The 27,651-nt window shown below is 33.9% G+C and overlaps 1 protein-coding gene across 5 annotated transcripts in view; it reads right to left on the bottom strand.

Annotated features, from left to right (window-relative positions):
* The window catches only part of XRCC4 (X-ray repair cross complementing 4), a 316,828-nt gene that overhangs the window by 214,445 nt on the left and 74,732 nt on the right, over window positions 1-27,651 (bottom strand). For all 5 annotated transcript variants that reach the window (XR_006716996.1, XR_006716992.1, XM_045497214.1 and 2 more), the window contains exons 4-6: window positions 15,576-15,742; window positions 8,728-8,880; window positions 7,528-7,634 (exon numbers count right to left, since the gene is read on the bottom strand). Coding sequence is in view for 3 of the 5 variants with exons in the window: in XM_045497214.1 (XP_045353170.1) it covers window positions 7,528-7,634; window positions 8,728-8,880; window positions 15,576-15,742 (427 nt within the window). In the remaining 2 variants the exon portion in view is untranslated. The remainder of the gene's footprint in view (window positions 1-7,527; window positions 7,635-8,727; window positions 8,881-15,575; window positions 15,743-27,651) is intronic.

The raw sequence follows: 27,651 nt of genomic DNA, 5'->3' as shown, positions 1-27,651 counted from the left end.
ATGTTTGCAACTACTATTTCTCATTACCAGTGAGTTTTACCTCAAAGCTTGAAATTGGCACTAAGGATCTCACTTTGAGTCCTTCTTCTGCCCACCCCACTTGTAACTGTTCCCTTTCACTACATCTTGTATTCAGACTCTGCTTAGCAAGCCTGCTGATATCCATCCTTCACACATACCCAGGCCCCCCCCCCCCCAAATGAAGCTGCAGCAAGTATCATGTCAATGCTGGTGGGCTGGCAACATTCCAGAACCTCATCACTGGTAACCTTCCTATCCCTTTGATCTAAAATATGGCTTATAAATGATGTTGATGAACTGGTTCAAGGAACCAGATGTGCTGTTTGTGCTGGAGATCCCTGTCACAATCACAAAGAGGCAAGAATCCTTTATACTACATTATAGACATTCAGCTGATTTAGAGAGGATCGCTACATTACCCCCCCTTTTGTCTCAACCGGATCATGGTTGCAGTTACACAGGATCAGTAAAAATGTTTAGCTTCATTTTCCAAGGACAAAAATGACCCAGGCTTTCTTAAGTCTGTTTTACAATGAATCAAAAAACAATAAATAAATAAGACAGTGCAACCCCTTTAGCATTTCTTATATATAAATATTCAATCGCACCCATAGTCATCTACATCCACCTAAAGATCTCACACCCTTACATTAACAGCTTCATAAAAACTTGGTAGTACAATCTGATTTAATTTTCACAATGATACACAGCTATTACAGAACCACAAAATCAACCCAAGATGGAACTTTTTAGAACACCAAGATCCGTATGTCAAACAAATAGAAATATATGAGTCACATACAGATTTTTAAATTTCCCATTAAACACATTTTAAGAAGTAAAAAAGAAGTAAATGAAGTTAATAGTAATAATATATTTAACTCAATATATACAAAATAATTATTTCAAGATTTAATTAATACACAAATGCATTAATGAGACATATTACTTCTTTTCTCGTACTACATTTCTGAAATCCAATGTGTAGTCTATACTTCGATCACATTTCAATTTGGACTAGCCACATTTCCAGTGTCCAACAGTCTCAGGTAGCTGGTGGCTACCTTACTGAACAATGCAGTGCACAGCCAGAAAAATGACGGTCCGATGAACTGACAGATTGTGATTTAGCTTCTGTTTGAATGCTATTTTCTCTTCTTCCCATCTTGTCATATAGTCTAAATTGCAGTTTCCTTTTAACGTATCTTATTCCATCTTTTCTCATTTAAATACCATTCTCCTAGGTCAATGATTCTGAATCATGTTTGGAATATAGTCCCCATTGAAAATACATTAAAAATTTGATCCTTGCTCTAGAAGAATGTACATTTGCATTGTTAAGAGTTGAACTGCCCACCCACCACCACCAAAAGGCATTTTGGAGTCTTACTCCCTGGTATCTAAGAATGTGATTTTATTTGGAGACAGAGTATTCACTGAGGTAACACACAGGAGAACCTTTCTAAGCCTCAGTTTCCTCACTGGAAAAATGACGGGCTTGAACTAGAAGATCTAGATTACTGAAGTACATAATATCTTTCCTCAGCAATTATGTATAAGAACCCATGATTGCTAGGAAATATACTCAAACTGCACTTCCTGTTTTGTGACAGGTTTTACTAAATCAAGCTTTTTATTTAGAATTTATAAATAAATGAGCCCATGATAAACAAGCTGGATAAGATTAAGGGAATAATCTGTGATTCTAAAGTTGAATTTCTGACTAATCTCTTTGGCAGTACATGTTGTTATCCCCTCTGTGAGTAGACATTCACTGTTTGAAGCAACGAGCTCTTTGATACTTAGAGATTTTGGATTCTGTTCTATTTTTAAAAGCTACTATATCAGTATTCATCAACTGTTTGACATAGCCATTCATTTATTTTCTAAAAGGCTATTCTATAATCACACTTCCTTTCAGGAAGCCCACCAACTAAGTAGAAGCCTAAATTACTGATAGCAGTTATACAGGGACCTTCCTGTTGGTTAAGAATCAAGACTAATTAAACTAATGTGCTAAATCGCGGGCTAATAATTACGCAGAAAAGTGGTAAGAAAGCTTATTTTATTTGTTTTAGTGGTTGTGTACCTTTAAAATAAAGCTAAGAAGAATAAAACATTCTAGAATAAGTATTTTTCTTATTTATACTTTTAGTAAAGTTGATTTAATTGGTCTCTAATTTTAAGAAATCTTGTCAATTTCTGCTAAGAGAAATAATTATAATTTAAAAATATTATCTTAATAATTTAAAATAAATAATTAAAAACAATTAATGAGACATTAAAATAATTCCTCTCGTAAAGGCTACTTAGGAGCCAATTAAGCATAAGTTATCAAAATGCTTTATAAGAAAAAGCCTTTTTCTATGAAAGAAGCCCAATCTTTCCAATAATTATTCACACACATTTTGAATTATGTTAACATTAAGAAATGTTTTGTAATAATGGTTAAAATTCTTAGACTATTCATATACATTTTAAAATTATTTTCTCATGTAATTTTACTATTATTACAGATCAAAATGGCTATATATATGAAAAACTGCAAAACCATAAATTATTTTTTAGTTTATATCAGATATTATTGAGGCCAATGAAAGCCCACCTGCAGTACTCAGATGCTATACTAATTACACTCTGATCTCTTTGTATTTTGGTGAGGTTCTGTTATTCAGGAGACCTACTCAACCTCAAGTTTCTCTGCAGACATGGACATCAGGTGTTATCTTGCTCTGTACCCAACAAACAGATTTCCGGTAGGAAAAGTCGTTTCACTATAACTATAGTAAATAATGTATAGTAAATAAATCTATAGTAAATAACCCAACAGGTTATTTTTCCATTGAATTAAAAAACAAAAACAACATAAACATTAAAAAAAAAAAAAAAAAGATCAGATTCTGTGTCTCCCTCTCTCTCTGCATCTCCCTGGCTCGCATTCTGTCTCTCTCTCTCTCTCAAAAATAAACATAAAAACAAAACAAAACACTGTAGGTAGGATGACTCCAGACTAAGCAGGAAGTCCTTTAAAACCACGAGGAGTTAATACAGACTAGGGGAGAGTGAAAGTGACCCATTCCATCCTCCTTTGTAATCCAGAGGCTGAGCTATAAATAGAGATCACTGCAACCAGTTTATAAATCATAATCTTAATCTGAAAGAAAGCAAAATACCCATGAACTCTAGGGCTTTACTATGCAGTTTAGTTTACTTCTTAAACTAAGGCTGTAATACCGTTGCTACCTACCTAGAAACTCTAAAAATTAAGACCTAGAAAAAGTAAACCTTGCTTTATATTTTTACAGAAAATTATAAAATGTAGTTGTAGGGTGGTATAGACTGTGACATTCAAGATTCAGAATTCTTCCAAGATCTTTTAGCTAACAAACTTTTAAATGTTTTAAAGGGTTTTCATACTATATGGTATCATACACATAAGCATGATATACTTTATTACATTGGAGTACTGTCATCAGTTATTTCCTCAACAATCCTAATGATGGGAAGGAATTTAAATCTTTGGAGAAAAAAAGTAATAAAATAGATTGCCTATGCATAAAACTGTTACCTATCAGTTTCCTGTAAACTACAATATCCCTATTGTACTTCCGGATATATATATATATATAAAACAGACCTTTTCCTTGAATGAATACTGTGAATCACCGAGTGTCTTGGTCTCACTAAACTTATATTATGCAGGAATAAGGTAAAAAAAAAAAGGGAACAACTCATGAGGAAATTTGGTGGTTTCAATAATAATGAAAATACATTTGCATAATAGAAATGACTACCAAGTTAAACATTTAGCCATTTAAATAAATGCCTTTCTGGAAGAGTTAAATGTATTAAATCCCATCAACTGCTTTCCTCTTGTTCTTACTGGAGGGAAAGTGTACATGAAACTGCACTACCTACAATAAATTCAAATATTTACTTGTACATTAAGAAGAGGTAATGTATTACCAAGATGGCAGAATAAGTCCAGGAAAAAACTTTCACTGCTCTGGTCCAAATACATAGTAATAATATACAAAATACCAAAAGACAAAGCTATGATTAAATATATATACATATATCCCATGGACTACTAGTATATTTTGTCTCTGTAAAAGAATGACATATATAAGGAAAGTTATTTTTTGTTTAATACATATAATATTTTTCCTCAGATGTATAGAATCTAGTTCTTAATTCCAGATGAAGCATTTTATATCTGAGGTTCTTTTTTTTATCCCTAACCTTAAGTTTCCTGAATAATTCTTACTGAAGCAGAAGGAAAAGAACAGCTAAAATTTAAAATAAAAGTGCTCTTAATTCTTTTTTTCATGCTCTTAATTCTTGACATCAAAACCTGCCAAAAGCAAGTTAAATGCAAATAAATAAATAAATAAATAAATAAATAAAACAAACAAACAAACAGGATTGGACGCCTATAAGTCAAATATGTAGTGAACTAGATTTGAATTAAAGAAAATATGCCATGTAAAACATAGAAAAAATGTACAATGAACTAAACGTTTTTTGAAGAGAAGAGAAATTCTGCCAAATTTAAAATAGTACTATTATAGTAAAGCTTTGCTTAAAACAGACTGAATACATAAAGGACCCCATTCTCATATACCCATTATTTAACCACGCATTTTCTCTTCAAAAATAATTTCCATCTACTTCAAAGGTTGGTGAGATACTCTGAATAAGGAACAAAATCAAAGACCATTGTACTCAATAAAAATTCTGAACATTTAAGTTGGAAAGAGTACAGATTCCCTTTTTAGTGAACTTTCAATTACATGTGATTATTAAAGAATGACTTCATTTTTTATTGGGTCACTAGTGTAAAACAAGCATGCCCTCCAAATAAAAGGAAATTTAACTCTGATGTGCGAAAGTGAGAGTGTGTTTGAATGTGTGACCCAATTCAAATCTAATTAGAATCAGATTAATCAACCAACTTATTGAATCAGTATCAGTAAATTTCCATGGCTGCAATTAGATATCTTCCTGTGTCTTTGTCCATTTATTCTGCTTTCTTTCCTGTCATTAAGCAAAGCTCCCATGTTCCAAGCTAAACAAATCCTGTCACTTGTCCATCTGATCCCATCTTCGCCCATGTACTCAGAGACAGTACTCCAGCAACTGTGGCAACATTTGCCCCCCTTCCTTCCTTAATCCCATAAATATGCAAACATGATGTTATTTCTGTCATCTAAGAAAACAACAACAATTCTTGACCCCACGTGCCCCTCCAGCAGCTAGCCAGATCTTTCCTTTTCGTTACAGTGAAACTTGTTACAAGTGTTGCCTAGGCTTGTTGTTTCTTTTCTAATTATCTTGTCTCATTCCTTTTGAATTTCCTCTTCTTGCTATTCCACTGAAAACGTTTTATTAAGATCCCCAATTTGTGTTGCCAAATCCATCAGTCGGTCAGTCAGTCCTTGATCCTCATCTTCTTACCCAGTCTGGAGCATTCAACTCAGTTTATCTCTAGCTCCTCCTTGAAATACTTCCTTGACTTGCTCTCCAGGATAACACTCCTACAGTTTCCCTGCTACCTCCAGGCTGCTCCCTCAGCCTTCTCTGCTGGTCTCCTCATCTTACTGACCTCTACACATCCAAGTGTATGTACTAAGGTGGAGTCCTTGGATCACAGCCCTTTTCTGACTTCTCAAACTCCCCTGACAGCTCAGCCAGCTTTAAATATCTCCTTACTTAGCCTTCCCCCAAACTCCAAATTTGTATATCCAACTCCATACTCAGCATCTCAGACTTAATGTTTGTAAAACTCAGTTCCTAACCTTCCTCTTGTAGATTCCCCTAATTCAGTAAGTCAACTGCATGCCTTCAGTATTCAATCTAAAAAACTTACCATGATTAGTGTCTTTCTCTCAGGAGCCATACCCAGTTCATCAACAAATATGCTGCCTCTAGACATACCTAGAATCTGCCTGTTGTTTATCATCTTCACTGCTACCACTCTGGTCTGAGCCACTCACATCCTTCACTCATTGTTGAAACAGTGTCCCACTGCTATATCTTCTTGTAAGCTTATCACACTATGTATACTCTATTCTCAGCACAACGGCCAGATTAATCCTGCTAAAACTGTAAGTAGGATCCCATCACTTGATGTTTGCAACCCTCCAACAATGTCCAATGTAATTCAAAGCAAAACTTGAAGTCCTAACAATAGCCTGTAAGGCCCTACACATGATCTGGCCTCTCTCTACCTCATATCATCATTCTTCCTATCTTCATCTTCCTACTTTATCCATACCTCCCTCCATTCTATTGCTTGAATATATCAATAAAAAGTTAATAAAAACTCCTGCATCAAGACCTTTGTACTACCTGATTTTTTCTGCCTGGCATGCTTACCCCACAAACTTGTCACATTCTCACCAAGGCCTTTTCTGGTGCCCTGGCTAAAATCATGACCTTTGTCCTACTTCCATCCTGACATTTTCTATCATCCTTCCCTGGTTTAGTTTTCTCTTCAGCATTTGTAACTATCTACAACAGTTTATACTCAATTTATGCATCTTGTTATTGTCTATTTCCCTGACTAGAATTTATAAACTCTATGAAAGTAGACATTTTTGTGTTTTGCTCTCTATTGCATGGAATAGTTCCTGGTACATAATAGGCACTCAAAAGGTATTTGCTAAATAAATGAATCAAACATTTATTTTGAGAATACGGGGCTTCTGTCAGAAACGTAAGTGTAAGATGTGTTCAGAGGCTCTTGCCTCTAGGAAAGGTTTAAATCTCTAGAAAAATCATCCATGGGTTTAAATCTGAGGGACTCAGTGAGGCTCAGGTACTTTAACTTAAACTGTCATTTTTCCCTTCCCCTGTAACCCATCTCCCCCATTACAATTTCTTTTCTGAATAGCGAGAGAAGACTCAACCTCAAGATAATGTGAAACATTCTACAACCCCCTGCTTACCCACCAATAGCTCTAGCTAGGTGATCTCAAATGTTACAGGCAGCCAGCTTCAAGCTGGAGATAACTAGCATGAACACGTATCTTGCTTATTCCTTATGCACCCTTGTAATAAGGAATAGTATGATTTGGAGGGTGTGTATGTGTGTACGTTTGCTTATTTTGTTGCTAATGAGTTGTTGCATATTATAATAAATATTGTTTTCAACATTAAGTACTTGAGGTTTTAGACTAAAAACCCTAAAAGAAGTTTTGTAGAAAAGAGTTTTTACTTTTTGTTTTTTTAATGTTTATTTATTAGAAAGTGGGGGAGGGGCAGAGACAGACAGGGACAGAGGATCCTAAGCAGGCTCTGCACTGACAGCAGAGAGCCTAATGTGGGGTTCGAACTCTTAACCCTGAGATCATGACCTAAGCTGAAGTCAGATACTTAACTGACTGAGCCACTCAGGTGCCCTGAAAAGATTTTTTTCATAACATTTTTCATTACAGTTTATTATCATTAGAGTAATAAGCCAAGTGAAATATCCCACAAAGGTAATAAATGTATATCTCTTACCTGGAGCTAACACAGAGGGATCAGGCAGGTTCTCACTTTCTTCATCAGTACTTTCATCGTAGACTGCATCTCTATCAGCGGTCATTTCAGAACATGTTGTGGCTTCCCTAGAAATAGAGCAATGTAGAATTATAAAGTATTGGCTCACCCTTGGTTAGGTATCAAATTCACCAGTAAGTAATTATAAAAAATGTCCCTGAAAAAATACTGTAGTTAAACAAACATATATTGAAACATACGTGATCAAGATGAAAGCACTTTAAAGACTATCTGTTAACTCTCTTAAGAACAAGCTTCTCTTCTACATCATCTAAATGTGGCTAATGTTCACTGTAATTAACTCCTGAATCAGTTTCTTATCACATCATTCATCTATCAAAATACTATTCCTCCAAATTACCTTCTGTGGATCACACAGTGTTAAGTGTTTTACTGATCTCGAAGCAGTCTGCCTTGCATTTGATTGCCCCAAACTTCTGAGACAGGTACCTTTATTCTTATTATGAAGATACCAAGTAAAACACAGAGTTTAAAGTATTTGCCCAAGGTCATGTACTAATAGATTATCAGTTTCAGACCAGCACCTGAACTAGGAACATCTGACATCAAATGTTATATTCTTTATATGATGACATTACTAAACCTGTGCTTTCTCTCAGTTTCAAGGCAGTAGATCCAAGCCTGGATCCACTAAAATAAATAGTGGATAAATGATAAATAAAACAATAAAACAATAAGAATCAGACTAAAATAATTATAGTTGTCCAAACCATACCAGCTGTAAATCCCCTGTGACTTTTCCTTAAAAATCAAGTACACATCCACTCTCAGCCACCTGATTCCAAGATTAACCACTGCTTAGACACCAAAATGATAAATGTGTATTCAACTCTGCAGTTTTGCAGAAGATAAAAGTTTTTAATTAATATATTTTTAATGATGTCTAAGAATTAAACAAATAATACTTACTTAAACCATGTGACAGTTTTAGGATTTAAGTACAGCTATGACAGTGGGGAGACATGGAGAGATCACGCTGAGAATTCTCCAGCCCACTGATTCCAACAGCCAGAGCATCTCACCTCAGACTAGCAAATGATCTCCTAGGCTACAAAGTTGGCACCTAACTTTCATTAAGTTTGGGAAGAAATTCCAATTAAATTTATGTATTTGTCATCTCAAAACAGACACTCCAAATACCTTTCACGCTCAATGTTCCTTTCTGGTTCTTGAACTTCATTTAACAATTTATGCAAGCTTCTGATCTTTGCTTTCTTCTCATTCAGCACTAGAATAAATCGCTTATAAAGATCAGTCTCCAAAGCTTCCTTAGCACTCACACATTTTTCAAATCTAAAATGTAAATAAACAAATAAATAAATCATGCAGTTTTCTTTAACATTAATATTATTTAACCCAATAGTGAAGATGATTTCAAGAAAACTTTTTTATCTTTTTTTTTTTTTTTTAACATTTATTTATTTTTGAGACCGAGAGAGACAGAGCATGAACAGGGGAGGGGTAGAAAGAGAGGGAGACACAGAATCTGAAACAGGCTCCAGGCTCTGAGCTGTCAGCACAGAGCCCGACGCGGGGCTCGAACTCACGGACTGTGAGATCATGACCTGAGCCGAAGTCAGACACTCAACAGACCAAGCCACCCATGCGCCCCACAAGAAAACTTTTTAAGGAAAGTATAATTAAAAGTCACTTTTATGGGTTTCCATTGATTTAAAGTTTTATATAATTAAGCAAATAATGAGAATTTATTGTTTATTAATGTTAGTAATTTATGTAGTGAGATAAGGATCAAAATTGGAAAATGATACCAAAAAAGGTTCAAAACATCTAAATGCTTAAATGTTAATAGTTTATTCACATCTACAATTTATTTCCAAAAGGATATTTTTATGGGAGAAATTTCACACCAGAGTAATTATAGCCTACGTTTCCTGTATTTTGCTAATATTACTATAATATTAACTGTGATAGTGTTTTGTGATTAAATGATTTACCTAATATGTTTTCCCTAAAGAGATAATGAATTGCTCCACAGCAAGAACATGACTTGTAGAGTTGTGTCTTCAGCACCAGGCATACTCACTCACATATGCACGTATATAATGAATGCAAGTATTTAATCTGAAATTCCTAGAAATGTGAAACACTATGTATCTCCAATTTTAGATACATAAACATAAAATTTTCTGTCATTTATAATTCTTTCTACAATGTTCAAATAAGTGGACAAAAGACTATACTAATTTTAATCTCCCAGATGTAAGAAAGCTAGTAAGCAGAGATTGCATATGTAAGATTTGTGCATACACACAAACCATGAACACACCTATATTTTAAAGATTCAATTTCACGTAAAATATTCTTGTAAACGTAGTCTTGCTCTGCCTAGTTTTCTCTTCATTTATTTATACTTTTGTTGTTCTATACAGGTATTCTAGTATTTTCATGATATCTGTATTTATGTGTATATATTTCAGATATTTACAATATATAATTTCTTCAGTGAAAACTTAGAAACAAAAATGTCAAAATTTGATACCTTTGATATATATGTCCTTATGCTTTCAACAACCTACCTACCTAGAGATGTAAAGAATTAGGGCCTCTTATGGAATGAAAAGGAACAAAAAGTAGTATAATTTCTGGGAGTAATTATAGCACTCTTACAGTATAGTCATTGCCAAGGCTGTCAACTCCATAAAGGCAGGGTGCAGGTGTGTTTTATTGACTGCTTTATCCTCAGTGCCTAACACAGTGTTTGGCATTCGAGAGATGAGCAGCAGCTATCAGAAAAATGAATAAAGTAAGGGAGTTACTATGGACATCTTATAAGGAAATGAAGAACCAGTGATTCTGAAGTTCTTTTTCACTCTTTAACAGCTATTCACCACTGTAATAGTAACATTTTTGATCTTCTTCTGCTTCTAAAAAAATCTGTGGTAAATATTAATACAACAGTACTCCTTTTACCAAGCAAAGCTCCTTGAGAAAGATGTATACCAAAAGGTGTAGGGAAAAAAACAGAGCCAAAGCTGAAGAGGAGCTGGTAATACTGATGGCTTATTTTAAGCAGGGATATGTCAATGCATTTTTATTTCATATGCAAAGCATTATATAAACATTCTACATAATTTTCTTGAACTACTTTCTAATGTAACATAACAAAAATTTTAAGAGATGAGTAGAATATATGTACCACTAAAATACTTGAGTATATTATAAAATACTTTAAACAAAGGCAAAGTAAAAATCAATTATAAGAATGTACAATAAAAATCTTGTATATTATATAAAGTTTTAGGAACAGTAATCAATCAGTTATTTACCTGATTTAAATGCATACTTAATCTCCATATAAGTCACTTAAATAATTCTTAATTGAAAGATTCTGTGCACGTAACAATTATCAAGCACATTTCAAAACCTTTATTAAAATTAATATTTAGTATAACGTATGGATTTAAATGAAAATATCAAAATAAAATATCATATAATCTGTGTAAAGAATACCATCAATCCTAATGAGTAGCATCACAACTACACTGTCCAAGTTAACATGTCTGTGATGGGAGAGCACACAATAGAATAATTGGCATCCCATGACTTCACTTCGCTTGGTTTTAGAAAACCTTAAGGATTTTCTGGCAACTAAACTTCTGATTATCAAACTGGATGTCACTTCCTAGACAAAACTAGGAAGTGGGGGTTGACTAGGAGAGAGTATTAATGTGACCAGTTTCAGGACATAAATTTACTCTTAATTATTAATTTATCAACAAATTTAGAGAACACTATCCTTCCATTCAATATTCAGTAACTAAGAGGTATACACCATCTGCCCCATCCCATTTTTAATGCCAATTCTCTCTTACAGCATTGTGATGTTACTATGCCTTCCATGTTGCTTGCCTCCTGTCAACCTTCCACAGAAAGAACTAGACAGGTATTAGAACATGAGGCCATTTAGTGCAGGAGAGACATGGGATTCATTGCTAAGTCAGTGATACTAAAGGAGAACTCACATACAACTAGATTCCAACTAGATCTCTAAGCAAAAGCCAAACCTAATGAAACCAAAGACAATATCAAACAGCAAAGGACTAATGATGTTTCATCCTTTCAACAGTGACTAGGACAACAGAACAATAATGCTAAGGTTAATTATTACCCTAGGACTGACATATCTATAAATGTAGTCAAAAAACAGTTATTAAAAAAAATAAAAAAATAAAGACGTCTGGGGAAAATACTGAATATTCAAAATAAAATATTTCTGCACAGGAAGACAAAGAATCTAAGAAGAACATCAAAACATAACAAAAATAAGAGCAAAAACAAGGGAATTTCATGCAAAAACAAAATCCAAAATAAAACAGATTAAATGATAACCCAAAATAAAACAGCAGCCACATAAATGTGAACATGTGGTATTCAGAAATAGTGCAGTAACTCTTGTATTTCCAATCAGCTCTGGCCAAATTTATATCTAGGTCAGGGTTGTACAGCAAAAGAAAATGTGAATAGAGTTCAGAGGACAAAGAATACTAAAAAGAACTGGAAAAGAAAGCAGTGGTAAAGAGATTTAATAAGCCTTTAAGTACTGAAGAAGATGGTAAACAGCTGTTCCTCATCCTTTCTGACGACAGAACAAGAGGAAATGGCCTTCAACTATACCATGAAGGACTCAGATTACCAAGAGATGGAAGGAAGAATTTTCTGACTGTGACTGTTCTTAAACATTATAATGGGCTACCAAGGGGAGTTGAAGCTATCTCCTGAGGTGTTTAAAAATCAGACTGAATTCATCTGGATATAATGTGATCCTAGCTTGAAGGCAGAGAGTTAAAGTAAAAGAGCTTTCAAGGTCTCTTCTATTCTAATGATTCCATGAGTGTCAACCCCATTCAATCTGCTGAGAACTGCCTCCAATTATAGGTTTAATAACTGTAACTCAGAATAAAGCTGGAGAGTTTCTAACTTGATGTCTGAATGCAAACAAAAGACCTATTCAGTAATATAGAGCTTGAGAGTTGTATTTGAAATTAAATAGGAAAAACAAGTGAACTAATTACAGCTAATAACCCAAGGACTGGCATATAATATTTCTAATGTTTTCTCCTTTATCTAAACTATACAAAATTAAACTGATCCAGTAATGTCACTTGTTCAAAATGGAGCTAAGACTGCAATTAGTAAACAGTTAATAAAAAATAATAGCAAATATATATGTTAAAAGTCTGTACATTAAAGCTCATTCTTTTTACTCATACTGTAATTCCTCATTCCTTATTCAAATTTCATTTATTCTCTACTGTCATCCCAAATGGAAATAGCTTTAGAGTTGGTTCTGATTATAATTATACATTTTTAAATAACAAAATATATGCAAAAAAATCCCCACAAAGTAAAAAAAGAAATTCAATCCACAATTCCAGACATACACTATTAAGATTTAATTTTCTCCCTCTACATATTTTCTATCTAAAGATATACTTTGAAAAAACTGGCACTCTATTCCTCCTTTTGGTAACTCACATTTCTCTTCTTAACATGTCATTAACATTTTCCATGGTACAAGCACATGTGTATATGACTGCCTTTTGCTCATATTAATATCCTATTGTGTATTAAATTTATTTCAGACCTATCTACCATAGCCTCTAAGGGAATTCTCGGCATCTATTTTGTGCTGCTCATCCCCTTAGCTCTCCCATGCATACACAGTCTGAAACAATGATGGGAAGAAATGATTAGAACATGGATAGAGAGTATCAGAGGCCACCCAGAAAACTGAACTGTGTCCAGGCCTAACACAACAGTCCCCACTCTAATGATTCTCTAGTTTCTATGTCTTCAGTTACCTAACTTAGTATGTTCACAACCTATTTCTAATTTCTCTAAAGACTCTTGATCAGTACCACTGCTTTATGAAAGCTGGAGACGTAAGTCCTTTGCTCATTTTCCACTGTACTAAGGCTCTAGAGAGAGAACACTTAAGAAAGTACTGCATGGCCAAAACCATGATATATTTATAGCTCCTTAAAATGGCCACTTTCTCCTCTGATAGAAAATAAAACCATTTGAGAAATTTGGGAAATAGATAAAGCTACTAATCTAATATCTGGAAGTAGATAAAGCTACTAATCTAATCTAATAATCAAGAGCCTAGAATTCTCTGGAGCAGGCTAACTTTCCTCTGCTTGAGGGGGAGAAGGGCACCCCAATGACACATATCTTCAACCCCTGAGGAAAATATGTGACCCAGTATTTACACAAAAAGAAGAGCCGGAACATAATAAGACTGGTGATGAGAGATATGGTTGTGCTTTTGATCAAATGGGAAACCTTTTGCCACAATGATGCAAAAGCACTTTCTGGGTAGTTCAAAAATAGCAAATCAAGCATCTGTGGGCTACATGTTGTATACACCCCTCCCCCACTGTCTTACGGCACAGGGTGCATTTGTCTCCACTGTCTCATCTTTGTTCCCTGCTGCTTTCCAGTGTATGGCAGTGTGTTGAATACTGATGAGATAATACCTCTTTCAACCTCTGGCAGACATTTTAAAGCAATTTGTTCAAGTACCAAGTACCCAGTCTGCATTTTTGTGAGCAATTTGTGGATCAAATTTCCTATCATCCTGAGGGTATTCTGAGTTTTAAATACAATGGCTTATCACAACCATAGTACATCTCCTTTAATTTGATTTATTTTGTATGTAAAATAGAAAAGCATATCCAAACTATACATATAGACTCCAAAACGTGATTTCTAGCACAGATATATGATAGTGATTCATACTAACATGATTTTAAGGAGATAAGGAAGATCAAAATTAACTTATTTTTCCGTTTGGTTTCTTAATATTTACAATTTTTTTGGTCTCATTTTTATGTAATTGGAGATAAGTATTAATTCAGAGATAAAAGAAAAAAAGATACTTTCTTAATATAATAACTGAAAGCCAAATATAACCAAGTTTTAGGTGTTAAGTTTACATATCCTGCATTACTCGAATGTGTAGAAACATAATTTCATCTAGTCAACATCCTTTTCACAAACATACACTGACAGTAGTAAACCCTTCACATTTTTCATGTACTCTCACATTTACTTACCAATGTCCCCATAAAACAATCTTAGGGGTTGTCCTGAAAAGACTCTAAGTTAGCAAATTGTTCTTATGTTTTAGAGTTACTGGTTTGAATGAAAGATAAAAAATCATCTACTGGATATAATGGGTGTAATGATAATATTCATTATTATATACATTCCATAAAACTCTTTCAGATGTCACCATGTATATATGTACAGACACATGCATATGATAATGTCTCCGTAGACATACCAATGTTCACAACATACATTTTATTTCCTTCACACATCTTTTACATAACAGAGTAATAAAAAAATACCTCTGGAGCAGCCTAGATTATGAATGTTATACTTGAAAAAATGCATAGAGAAGAAAAGTGACTTTTTTCATTGTTTAAAAACTAAGAGGCAAAATCAGGAAAATAATATATTCCAAAGGTCTTATCTTGCATCTTTTTAAAATGTCAGTAGTATGAATTTTCAGTGAGCAAAATAAGTCTCTATCAGGAGCTGAAGTGCACAGCATCTGAAATAGTTACCATTTGTGTAGACATTCCAATAAGAAACCAATTGTGCATACTGACACTTCATGTCTCTTTTATATTCATTATTAATCCTATAATTTGAAATAAATCTCAAATACCAACATCCTAAATTTTGATTAATATTAATGGATTCTGATTCTCACTGCCTGATTACCACTTACTTTTTGTTAGTGTGCTGGTGCCACCAAGTACTAATGACCAGAAAGTGTTAATGTACTACTATAATGTACAGTAATAACCAATAGTTTGGTTTAATCATATTAAGTAAAGACTTTATTTTAAATACAGGCTGGTCTACATATATTATAAGCTTACAAATCATTAACATAAAGCTATAGCAATATAAAGAGCTTAGTATTTTTATAATACAAGAATATTAGCACACACCGTCCTTGAATATCATTCCAATCTCTCAGAAGCCTTTCATTTTCCTTCTGCAGGTGCTCATTTTTGGCTTGGTTTTCTGCAATGGTGTCCAGGCAATCACAAATAAGTTTCCTAATGACCTCAGCTGGACTTGCAACTTTCTCTAGATTGAAGGAACCAAGTCTAAACTAGAACACAAGGAAAACATTATTAGTTAGGGGAGAAGATCAAAATCAAGCAACGCAGTTTTAAATATACATCATTTCTTCTGAGGGGGAAGAAAGTGTAAGATTCAAATACAGTGCATTTATCAAATATAAATATAGTGAAGAAAAACTGGGCAATTCCCTGCCTTCTTACTGAAATTTATCATAGAAAACAACATATAACCCAAGAATAACTTGTATAAGTGGTAAATCACTCTCCCACCTCCTACTAGAAAAGAAAACAACCGAGTACATATAAGCATACAACCATTTGTTTGCTACAACTTAATGTAAGTCCCTACTCAAAGTAAGAAAAGGAATTGTACACAGAGATTTATACTGTAGTTTCTGTTAATAGCGATAACAGAATAACTGACATAATCTATTTCTAAATAAAGAGCAAAATTTTAGTAATAGTTAAGAGACATGCAGGGTTTCAGGAAACTGATAAACCCGGTACTTACTTATGTATCAAAAACCAATAATGTGTTACTATAAATTACAAACAATAATATCAAATGTCAAGTTTGTGTATTTCTTCATAAAGGTAAGACTTGTGAAGATATATTCTCTACTGAAAGGCACATAATAAAATAGTATTAATACACTTTCATTATATATATATATGGAATTTAGGAGGGAAAACAGCTTCTTCTCATTTGGTAGATAAAGATCCTGAAATACAGTGATTTAATCAGAAATATTCTTACTAGTAAAATTAAAATTATTGTAACAACTAAAATAAGATTTTTAAAATAATAATTACTATATAGTTACTATGCCCTGAAGCTGAAATTTAACTCAAGCATAACACAAATACCAACTCCTCTAATCATCACCAAAACAAAACTATTATGGTCCACATTACAGATTAGTAAACTGAGGTTCAGAGCAGTAATCTAATATACTGAAGGAATAAAGTCACAATCATACTATGCAATGCTGTTACGCTGTTTCCTGACATTAAAGGATATCCTAATTAACAAACTAGTAAGAGCAAGAATTAGGTTCAGAAACCACACATAACTCTGAAGAGAGATTCTAACGGGATGGAGTTTGGGGCAGAAGTGGGAATGAAACTGAGGGTTTTTAGTTGTTTTTGGTATTTTTTGGGTTCCTAGATCAGTAATTTCTACTATGACACTCATCTATAGGAACGTTTCTAAAATGTCTCGCTTTTCAAAAGATGGTTTCTATAAACGTGTTATATTCAACTGAGAAGTATTTAACAGTGATTGATAATTCTGAGAAAAAAATCCTTATTATTCAATGTACAAATAAAGCTGCAAGTCAGTAAAGTGAATATCCAATATTTATAATAGGTAGCATTTTATAAGACATTTCAGTTAATTTATATGATTTAGGAATATTTAGGGCCATTTAGGAATTTTTAGGATCATTTAGAAATAATTTAGGAACATTCAGGTGTTTAACTCCACAAAGTAAACTGTTATGGATAAATTGTGCTTACTAATTTGCTTTCAATTTTCAGATAGAAAGCATAAATAGATGTCTTAATACCACAGAAAATCTGCCAGAAGGCTTAAATACTAATAATTCCTAGTTGTTGAAAAGCATTCATTTATAGTCACTTAAAATGTAAAGAAAAACAAAGAATATTAATATTCTTCAGTATTATACTACATTTGAAAGGACTAAGTAGTACTGTGGTAGCTACAAAAAAAAAAAAAAAAAAAAAAGTGTGTATGTATTTGTATGTGTTTTTGAGACCCAAGCAGATCAGATACATCTGCTTAATTCTTCAATTTGTTTCATCTCACCTTTTCCTGTTTCCTAACAAAAGAAGGTAAGTCAAATTTAGAAAAACTGTCTTTATTTCAATGAGTACAGGCAGTTGTAATAGGCTTATATATGTAAGCAAAATTAAGCAATTGAAGTAATGTTTACCAAAAGAGACCTAGAAAAGGTTAAGAATTTTTATTTATTCAGTTGAAATTATTTCAGACTATTTGTCACATCTGATTTATTTATTTCTCATATACTTATAATCAAATGGCCTAAAAACATTTGCAGTTTTCACATATGAGTCCTTTTATAAGCAGAGGAATTTAAATTAAAAAGTTTTATGTGTGTGAAGCACACATAAATTGAAAGTAGATTTGAGGGCAAAAAAAGAAAATAAATTTTAGCATTTACTTCTTGAAGCATCTGCTAGTATAAACAAACCTAAAAAAATAAAGATAAAGACAACCTATAGAATATAACTTTTTGAGTTGATACAAAACAGAAGAAAAGTTAAGCTTACTGTTAGGTAATAGGTTACATTATCAGTAAAGCGTAAACCCACAAACTAACTCTGTATTTCCTCATTATCAAAATTGTCAGCTAGCTTTGACTAAGATGGACATTTTTAGAAGGGGAGAGTTTTTCATCATTTGAAAGTTTCAACAATGACAAAGGGATAATGAATGCATGCCACACGTTGATCCTGAATAAAGTAATTGGTAAAATACAAATGCACAAATAAACACAGGCCCAGCCCCCTAATCTTCTATCTTAGAGAAGGAAGAAGGGACAAATTCTAAATGACTAATAACAAGCAACTTCTTTCAAAATACCATTTACGCTTATATATTCAAATTCCAAAAGAGAACTCTTAAATCTTTTCTTGTCTATTCACTTTAGTATAAACCTAAAATGTCATTTCTTCTTAGGAATAAGTAACTATTTTCTGTTTCTACTTTCTAATTATATTCACTAGTTTTTGGACCTTTAAATGGTGTGAACATGTTATTCTAAACAATGGAAATATACAAGAAGTATCTAGAAATTCAATCCAAGAAGAGAAATGTACTTGAAATATTCAAGTTATTTCTTAGAAGAAAAGTTATATACTCAGAGTTCAGGTTCTTTCCAGTGGCCAGATGAAAGAGAATATATAACATTAGTAAAATATACAAAATAAATACTGTGAATAACTACTAACCAATTCCTGGGGAATCGTTTGTGGCTACTGTGAATGTTTCTGGGGAGAAGAGAGTTGTCAAGGTGTGAGTTGATATTCTGCTTAGAATACATCAATTAAAGAATCTGAGCTTTGATACATTATCAAAGTAGTCTAAGTTATCTTGCAGAAGTAATCTTTGCTACTCTCCCAGGAACCAAAATATAAAGCTAAAGGAAAAGGAGGAAAAAAGATACTTGATGTTATTGCTAGGCAAATAAGTGATGGTCAGATAGGACCTCAATTCTTTTCAGTCTGTGTTTTTAAATTTATTCCTATCAGAGAAAAGTTTAACTGTATCTAGATATGTATACAGTAAAAAAGTAAAGCTTTCCCATTATAGTTTATAATACAGGATGTTTTGACTATTTTAGACAAATACATAGTCTCCAAAAACACCTCCAGCAGGTCCAGGCCCTGGACAGTGTATGACCCCTTTTTAATACAGCAGAACTTGCAGGGGCAAGACACATAACAAGTTAGTAAAACAGGTAAAAGACAAATACATAGTTACATATATGTAGCTTTGATAATACACAGTTGCAAAATCCAGTAATACAGGAAATCAGTCAAGTTAAATAAAAAAGAAGCTGAACTGTACTATTTTGGTCTACTTATGTTAATTATCACTTGCTCATATTTTGGATCAAATATATTTTTACAAAGATTTGTAACATGAACCCTTTGGTTTAGTGGACTGTTGAAATGTTTACTTTGTATTTAAATAAACAACATTACAAATGTACTTCCTAAAGCAGTAACATGTCTAAGTTGACAATTGGTCAGATTTCTCTTCTAAACTCTCTAGAACTTAGAAAAGAATACCAATAAGGACTTCTTCTAAAAAGATAAGACAGTTATATATACCGTGAGACCACTAATCTCACAATGCCAACTATTTTCTTGTAATTTCCGACAGCTCATTAAAAAAAAAATGTTTAAATGTCTGAAGATGATTGTATGATCAAGCAAGCCTCTGCATATTTTAGATCCCATAGGTTCTTACAATCAAAATGCAATAATCTAAAAGTGAGAAATATGCTGAACTCAAATTCTAGTGTTGCAAAATTATTAGAATTCTAAGGCCATGCTATATGCTTTCATATATTAAGTATCATCCAAGAAGTCTTATTTTGGTCTTCATAACTGCAAAAATCATTGGTGGACGTTAGAGAATCCCTGATAACAAAAACCCCAAAAGCGTGTGTAGTAAGAAAATCTCAGAAGTTACTTCTACTTTGAATGACTATAAATGTTCACTCCACTGCTGTCTTAAACCAGATGATGAGTCTTTTAGTTCATGGGAAATACAGTAAAATCTAGATTTATCTCAGCCTAATTAAGACTTAATATTAACAATGAAAAATTATACTACACATGGTTTTAGAATCAACTGAAAATCTTTTTATAGTAACTGAACTGGGGAGAGGGTTTGAAGGCAGGAGTTGTCTATTATTTGCCTGTTACTTTATTTTTGGTATTAGGTGCTAATACATCGTGCCTTGGATTCCCTGACAGTCTTTTAATCTCATAATATTTATCTAATCATATGTGTGCGGTATGTTTTTCTATCCTCCACTCAGACGTGACATTGTAATATTTCTTGGCATGGTCTCTTGACCTACTTTTCTTTTTTCTCCATAGTTATAGGGTTATCCACAACCACAGCTTCATTACAGATAAACTGAAAACTGCCAAATGTGTATCTGTAGATGGGGGCCTATCCTAAATCCCAGACTTATATACACAGTTAACTCCCTTTTGGAAGGGTGACAGCAGGATGACCTACACAAACTTCAAACTTCAAATGCCAAAACAGAATTCATTGTCCATCCCTCTCACTACTCTACTAGCTCCTCCCTGCATTTTCCAATAGACATTCACCATTCACTCGGCTATACTTGGGTGGTCTCGTGAGTGAGTATGGACATCTATCATAGCACTACAGTATTTACTTTTTCTTTTTTGTAGTAGGCTAAAAGCTGCAAAGGAATAGCAGCTACATATTACTCAGGTTAGTATCCCCATTCTTATACAGTGAAACACAGAATACTTCAGACTTTTTGGTACTATGTACGAGGCATTGGAGACATTGATGTGAGAAAGGAAAACAATGTCTGCTCTCTTGGAGCTTTTCAATGGAAAGAGTTGGTGGTACACAATGATTATAATTTCACACAGCTGTAGAATCAATGAAGAAAATAAAACAGGTAATGAGGTTGCGACTAGAGGGCAGAATATCTTCAAATACGGAAGTCAGGAAATAAGACCTTGCAAAAACTTAGGGGGAGAACACAGGAGATGGGATGGAAAAGGTACAGGAGGCTAGATCACATAGAGCTTTTTAGGTTGCAGCAAGAAGTTGAGAATTCTAACAAAAAGCCACTGGAAGATTATAGGAAGGATAATGACTACTTAAATACTACACAACATTTCCTCTAAGACTTCCCCTGATTATCTCAAACTCTTAGTACTCATACTGTGTAATCCTTTCCCCTTGAGTGTGGGCAGGTCTGTGTCTTACTTCTAATAAACAGAATACAGCAAAGGTGACACACATCACTTCAATGATTAATTTATATAAGATTGTAAAAGCTATCTTGCTAAGGGACTCTTTCCTTGTTGGCTTTTATGATGCTAGTAGCCATGCTGGAGAAGCCCATGCAGCAGGAAACCAAGAGTGACAGCTGGCAAATAATCATTTAAAAACTAAGGGAGGCCTCTGACCAACAGCCAGGGTATTAGATGGGTTCTCTATAGACACTGAAACAATAAGACGTTTATACATATAAGAAGAGACTAATTCTAAGTAATTGGCTGACATGATTATGAATGTTGGCAAGTCCAAAATCTGCTGGGTGAACCAGCAGGCTGAAAGTCTAGGAAGACTCAATGAAATCTGTTGGCAGATTTCCCTCTTGTTCTGGCGAAGTCAGTCTTTTGTGCTATTCGGGCCTTTAACTGATTGACTGTAGCCCTCCCTTATTTGGAGGGCACTCTGCTTTATCCTAAGCACACTAATTTAAATGTTAACCTCATCCAAAAACCTCCTCACAGAAACATCCAGAATAATGTTTGACCACACATCTAGGCACCCTAGCCCACCCAAGTTAACACATAAAATTAACCATCACAGCCAGCAAGGAACTGAGGCCCTCAATCCAACAGGTTACAAGGAATTGAATTGTGCTACCATCCATATGGCCCTAAAAACAGACCCTTCAGCTTAAGATGAGACTCCAGCTCTGGCCAAAACCTTGATTGATTGCAGTTTTCATACGTCCTAACAAAGCCTTGCCTGAATTTCTAACCCATGGAAACGATGAGTTAATAAATGTGTATGGCTTCAAGCTGCCAAGTTTGTGATAACCTGTTACTCAACAATACGTAGTACAAATATGCTTTAATATTACCAGTCTAAAAACAGAAGCAAAAAAAAACAAAACCTTCTTAATGCCGTATCTCTCTGATTCTAGCTACTATTCATTTGTTTCTATCATAGCACAATTTCTCCAAACATATATGTAGTATCTGTCCTGCTTCCAACAGTTACTACCTACACATGGGCTATGAAAGTTTAAATTGACTAGAATTAAAAACTGAGCTTCTCAGTAACACAAGCCACATTTTATTGCTCAATAGCCACATGGGGCTAGTAGTTGATGTATTAGATAGCACAGATCTAGAATCTATCATCCCAGAAAGCTCTTTAGCATAGCATTGATCTGTTTCCTCATTTTATTACATCCCATTTTCTCTTTAAATACTCCAATGTATAAAAAGGCTTTTTATAATCTGGCCCATGACTACCTAATTGCAGCTCTCACCATTCCCCTAACTTTGCTATTGCTAGCCACTTGCTTTCTTTATATACTTGACCAGGTCAATTATTCCCATAGGTAATAGCTTCTCCGAAATGTAATGGTGCTCCTCCCAAATGTCTGTCTACACCCTACTTCCTACAACTTGTGAATATGTTACTTTCTACATGAAAAGAAACTTTGAAAATGTGTTAAGGACATAGACCTGGAGATGAGGAGACTATTGTGGATTATCTGGGTCAGCTCTATCTATTCACATAAATCTTTAAAATCAGAGAACTCCCTTTCTCAGGTACCATCAGAAGGACATGTAATTTGAAAGAGGCACAGAAAGATGCAAAATTTCTGGCTTTTAAGACAGAAGGACACCATGAACCAAAATGTGGGTGGATTCTAGAAGATGGAAAAAGGTAAGGCAATGGGGTTCTTCTATAGAACTTCCAGAAAGAAATACAGTCCTGAAGACACATGGATTTTAGCTGAGATTACCTGTTTTGGACCTTTAATCTACAGAAACATGGGATAGTGAATTTATGATGCTTAAGCTATTGTTTGTGGTTATGTGTTACCATAGCAATGAAAAATGAATATAGTGTATCAGGGTCTGGTAGGATGAATAATTGCCACCCCGTGACACCCACATCCGAATGCCCAGAATCTGTGAATATTACTTTATATGGAAAACTGCAGATGTGATGAAATCAAGGATCCTGAGATGGGGCTATTATCATGGATTATCCAGGTGGCTCAATGTAATCACCAGGGTGCTAATAAGGGGAAAGTAGGAGATAAGACTGAACAAAGACTGTGATGATAAAACCAGACTCTGGAGTGATGTGGACAAAGGCCAAGGAATGCTGACAGCCTCTGGATGCTGGAAAAAAAAAAAAAAAAAGGAAACCACAAAGTTTGTGGTACTTTGTTACAACAGTAACAGGAAACTAACAGTCTTTGCATGTTCCTCGGGAATGTTCTTCTACCTGAATTTTATATGGCTTCCTCCTATATTTTATTCAAGTCTCCATTCAGTGTTACCTCTAGAGACTTTCTTGACTACCCTAACTATGATATAAGCATTCCAGAATCCTCCAAATAGTCCTACAAAGAAATGCCAACAGTACAAGTATTAAGAAACAATATTTTATAATCTCTACAGCAGTTCTCATCATCTTACATCAGTTTATTTATACATGGTTATTGTCTCCTTTCCCCATGCTCACAACACGGATTCAAAATATGTTCATTAACTGAGTGAATACTTGGTAACAATGCTGCAAATATTTTTTTGGTTTCGAATATTACTTCTGTAAGTAATGCTCTATAGCATTTACACTTTAATGTATTTAAAATCTAAAATCAGTTTCCTTTGGGGTGCCTGGCTGGCTCAGTTGGTACGGCATGCAACTCTTGACTCTAGGTTGTAGGTTCAAGCCCTACACTGGATAAGTTTACTTAAAAAATAAAATCTTAAAAAAAAAAAGTTTCCTATTAAGGTCTTTACAAATCAGAGAAGTAACTATTCACCTATATTTTAATTTTTAATTTCTTTCTCCAAATACATAAGCAATGTTTTCTCACCATTTATTCAGTGATCTATTGTCTCCCTATAGATATAAAATGCCACCATTATTAGAAACTACATATTTACTGGGGCAGCTGGGTGGCTCAGTGGGTTAAGCATCCAACCCTTGGCTTTGGCTCAGGTCATGATCTCACAGTTTTGTGAGCTCGATCCCCATGTCAGGCTCTGTGCTGGCAAGTAGATCCTGCTTGGGATTCTCTCTCTCCAGCCCTCCCCACTCATGCTATCTCTGTCTCTCTCAAAATAAACAAATAAACCTTAAAAAAGTGTTGAAAAACAGAAAATACATATTTATGTATAGTTAAATGAGTTTCCTATTCAGTCTCATCAGTCACTATTCTTTTACTAGTGATAGAATGCTCTTTTAATTATCACAGCTTTATAATAGGTTTTATTATTAAAGACAGTAAGTTCCATCGCACAATTCCTTTCCAGCATTGTATTGTCTAGTTTGCCAAATATGTCCCAAAAGTTTTGACTGTGAATTTCAGACAAGGCAAAAAACAAACGAAAAAAGCAACTAAAAATTACTAGGAAATTTGCTTGGAATTACATTCATTTTCAAATTATTTTATAAGGAATTAACTTATTTCCAATATGAATTAACAGTGCAATTCCTCCATTTAGGACCATTATGTTTCTCCATCTAATCACTGGTTATTTTTATGTCCTTTGGTTAAGTTTCCCATTGTTTATTTGGGGTTTTATGTTTGTTTGTTTGTTTGTTTGTTTTATTTTTAATCAGACTCCCTACACTCCAGCTGATAAGATCATCAAATAATCTATAGGTAAAAATAGAAATTCAACTGCTTACTCAGTCTTATATTTTATTATTTTTGATACTTTTGTCACATCAAAACAATTATACGGTATATGGGAACCTTAAAATCTCTATTTTAAAAGTTGTGGTTTTTTTTTAATTTATTATTTTTTTTCAATGTTTATTTATTTTTGGGACAGAGAGAGACAGAGCATGAACGGGGGAGGGGCAGAGAGAGAGAGGGAGACACAGAATCGGAAACAGGCTCCAGGCTCTGAGCCATCAGCCCAGAGCCTGACGCGGGGCTCGAACTCACGGACCGCGAGATTGTGACCTGGCTGAAGTCAGACGCTTAACCGACTGCGCCACCCAGGCGCCCCAGTTATTGTGTTTTTTTTTTTTTTAATGTTTATTTACTCTTGAGAGAGACAGAGACAGAGCATGAGTGTGGGAGGGGCAAAGAGAGAGGGAGACACAGAATCTGAAACAGGTTCCAGGCTCTGAGCCTTCAGCATAGAGCCCGACACGGGCTCACACTCAGGGACCGTGAGATCATGACCCGAGCCGATGTCAGATGGCCAACCGACTGAGCCACCCAAGCACCCCAGAAATCTCTACTTTAAAACCCCAATACTGAAATTTATTTTCAGTGGGTCCAGCACAAGCAACGGTGATTGCTGTATTCAAAATAATGACTTCTCCTATAGAAGATTTTATATATCTAAGCACTGATCATGAAGGATTTTGCAAATGAACCACAATAGAAAGAGCACGTAAGGGCACAAAAACCTCCGTTCTCTTAAGTCAGTAAGAATTTGATTTGTCTTCTAAAAACAAGTGATTACTTTTACCCAGTAGCATTCCAGAGCGACTATTGACAGAGAAAAATCTCACTGGGGCTGGGATCACTGCTGTCGCTTTGCTTTCGAGGCCTCACAGAAACAGTAAGCAAGAGAACACTGGACAAAACTTACGATAAAATATCATGCTATGGGACACTTCGGAAATGTAACTGTTAATAAACCATAGTATAAAATGTCATAGGTCATTTATTTCTGAACTTAAATCAGTTTATCCTGTTAAGGAACAATTGTTCAGGTCTCTCATAACATTCTCCAGGAAAATTAAAACAGTAGAATCTTATATATTTTTTTCTGATTATAAAATTCTGGCCTTTTGTCGTTTAAAAATTTCAGAAACTTAAGGTCAACCAACCCTCCCTATCCTGCCCCCAAAGCACTGAACTATAGTTTTTTGATGAAATAGCATGACTGGTTAAAAGTCATTATATTGACATCGGAAACTTTTTAGACACAAAATATTTTCATAAAAACTTATTGTGTTAACTCCAATATCCTTAAAATAAATTATCATAAACTAATATACTCAAACTAGTGATCCTTAAAAAAATCACAGAAGTATCAAGTATCTTTAAATTCTCAATTTAAATAAAATGATACAATATGACATAAAAGACAAAATACACTCATTTTTCTGTATGGTTTATGAATTTATTTCAAACTATTTTTAAAGTTCAATAATTATCTTTTTAAACCATGGATTAAAAGTTCTTCTGCCACATTTTTTTTCATTCAAAAATATTTACTAAGAATCCTAAAAAAACTTTACTTATAGTAATTCAATGGCAGATCTCTAGCAAATAAATTTCTATCCAAAATATTTATACAGAAAAGTAATAATATTTATTTTGATCTATTCCCTTATATATCTAGAGACAAGATAAAAACAAATTATTGGGCTAAATAACATTTTTAAATTTTCAAGGTTTTTTTTTTTAGTGAATAATCAATAGGAAAGCTGCCTATAGGGTGTAAAAATTATTATCTTTTGTACTTTAGAAGTGAAGGGCACAATGGATGGGAACACAATATTTAACTGAATTTTCTTGCAAAGAAAAATGTAATTAAGAATTAACATTAAGGTAGTTCCAATTCAGGTAATGGCAAAGTAAGTTGTATGAGACTAACCCTCCTGGAGGGTTTAACTTTGAACCCAAAACCAAAAAACAAAACCTATCAAGGGATCAGAGAATGACTGAAAGCAGACAGCAACCAGAAGGTACTCCAACAAGGTGAGACCCATGTTTCCTTGGGGTCCTCACAGGGCACTCTCCCCTGTAGTAGAGCTCATACAAAACAAGAAGAAACCCTAATACTGACTTGAGGTATCAAAGAATAAAATTCATATAACACACACACACATACACATACACACACACACAAATAAATAGATGGAAAATAAGAGAAAATTTAAGAAAATTAGAGGAAAAGTACAGTACAGGATCAGTTAAAATCCACATAATAGAGTTAGCCAAAAGAGAAAACAAAACAGAAAAAGAATTTAAAAAGCAGAAGAAATATATGAACTGAAATATTTAGATTTCCAGAAAGAAAGTTCACTAAGGCCCAATACACTGGATTTATGAAAAAGACTCATATCAAGATGTAACATTAAATTTTGGAACATTTGGGACAAACAGAGAATACTAAAAGATTCCAGAGCAATAAAAAAAGTTACATGTGAATGATCAGGAAGTGAAATGGCACTGGATTTCTATAGCAATGCTGGATACCAAAAATCAACAAATTTATGTCTTCCAAATAATAAAGAAATATTCAGAGAATATGTTCCATCAATGTGATGAAATAAACCAAATTATATCAAAACATTTTTTAATAATAATAAGTGACATTTATTGAGTACTTAGTATGTTACAGGCATTATATCAGTTAACAGAAAAGT

This window comes from Leopardus geoffroyi, chromosome A1 (genome assembly GCF_018350155.1).
Source record: "Leopardus geoffroyi isolate Oge1 chromosome A1, O.geoffroyi_Oge1_pat1.0, whole genome shotgun sequence".
NCBI classification, from domain to species: Eukaryota; Metazoa; Chordata; class Mammalia; order Carnivora; family Felidae; genus Leopardus; species Leopardus geoffroyi.
The sequence above is the reverse complement of the archived record's forward strand: the minus strand, read 5'-3'. Positions and strand labels throughout refer to the sequence as shown.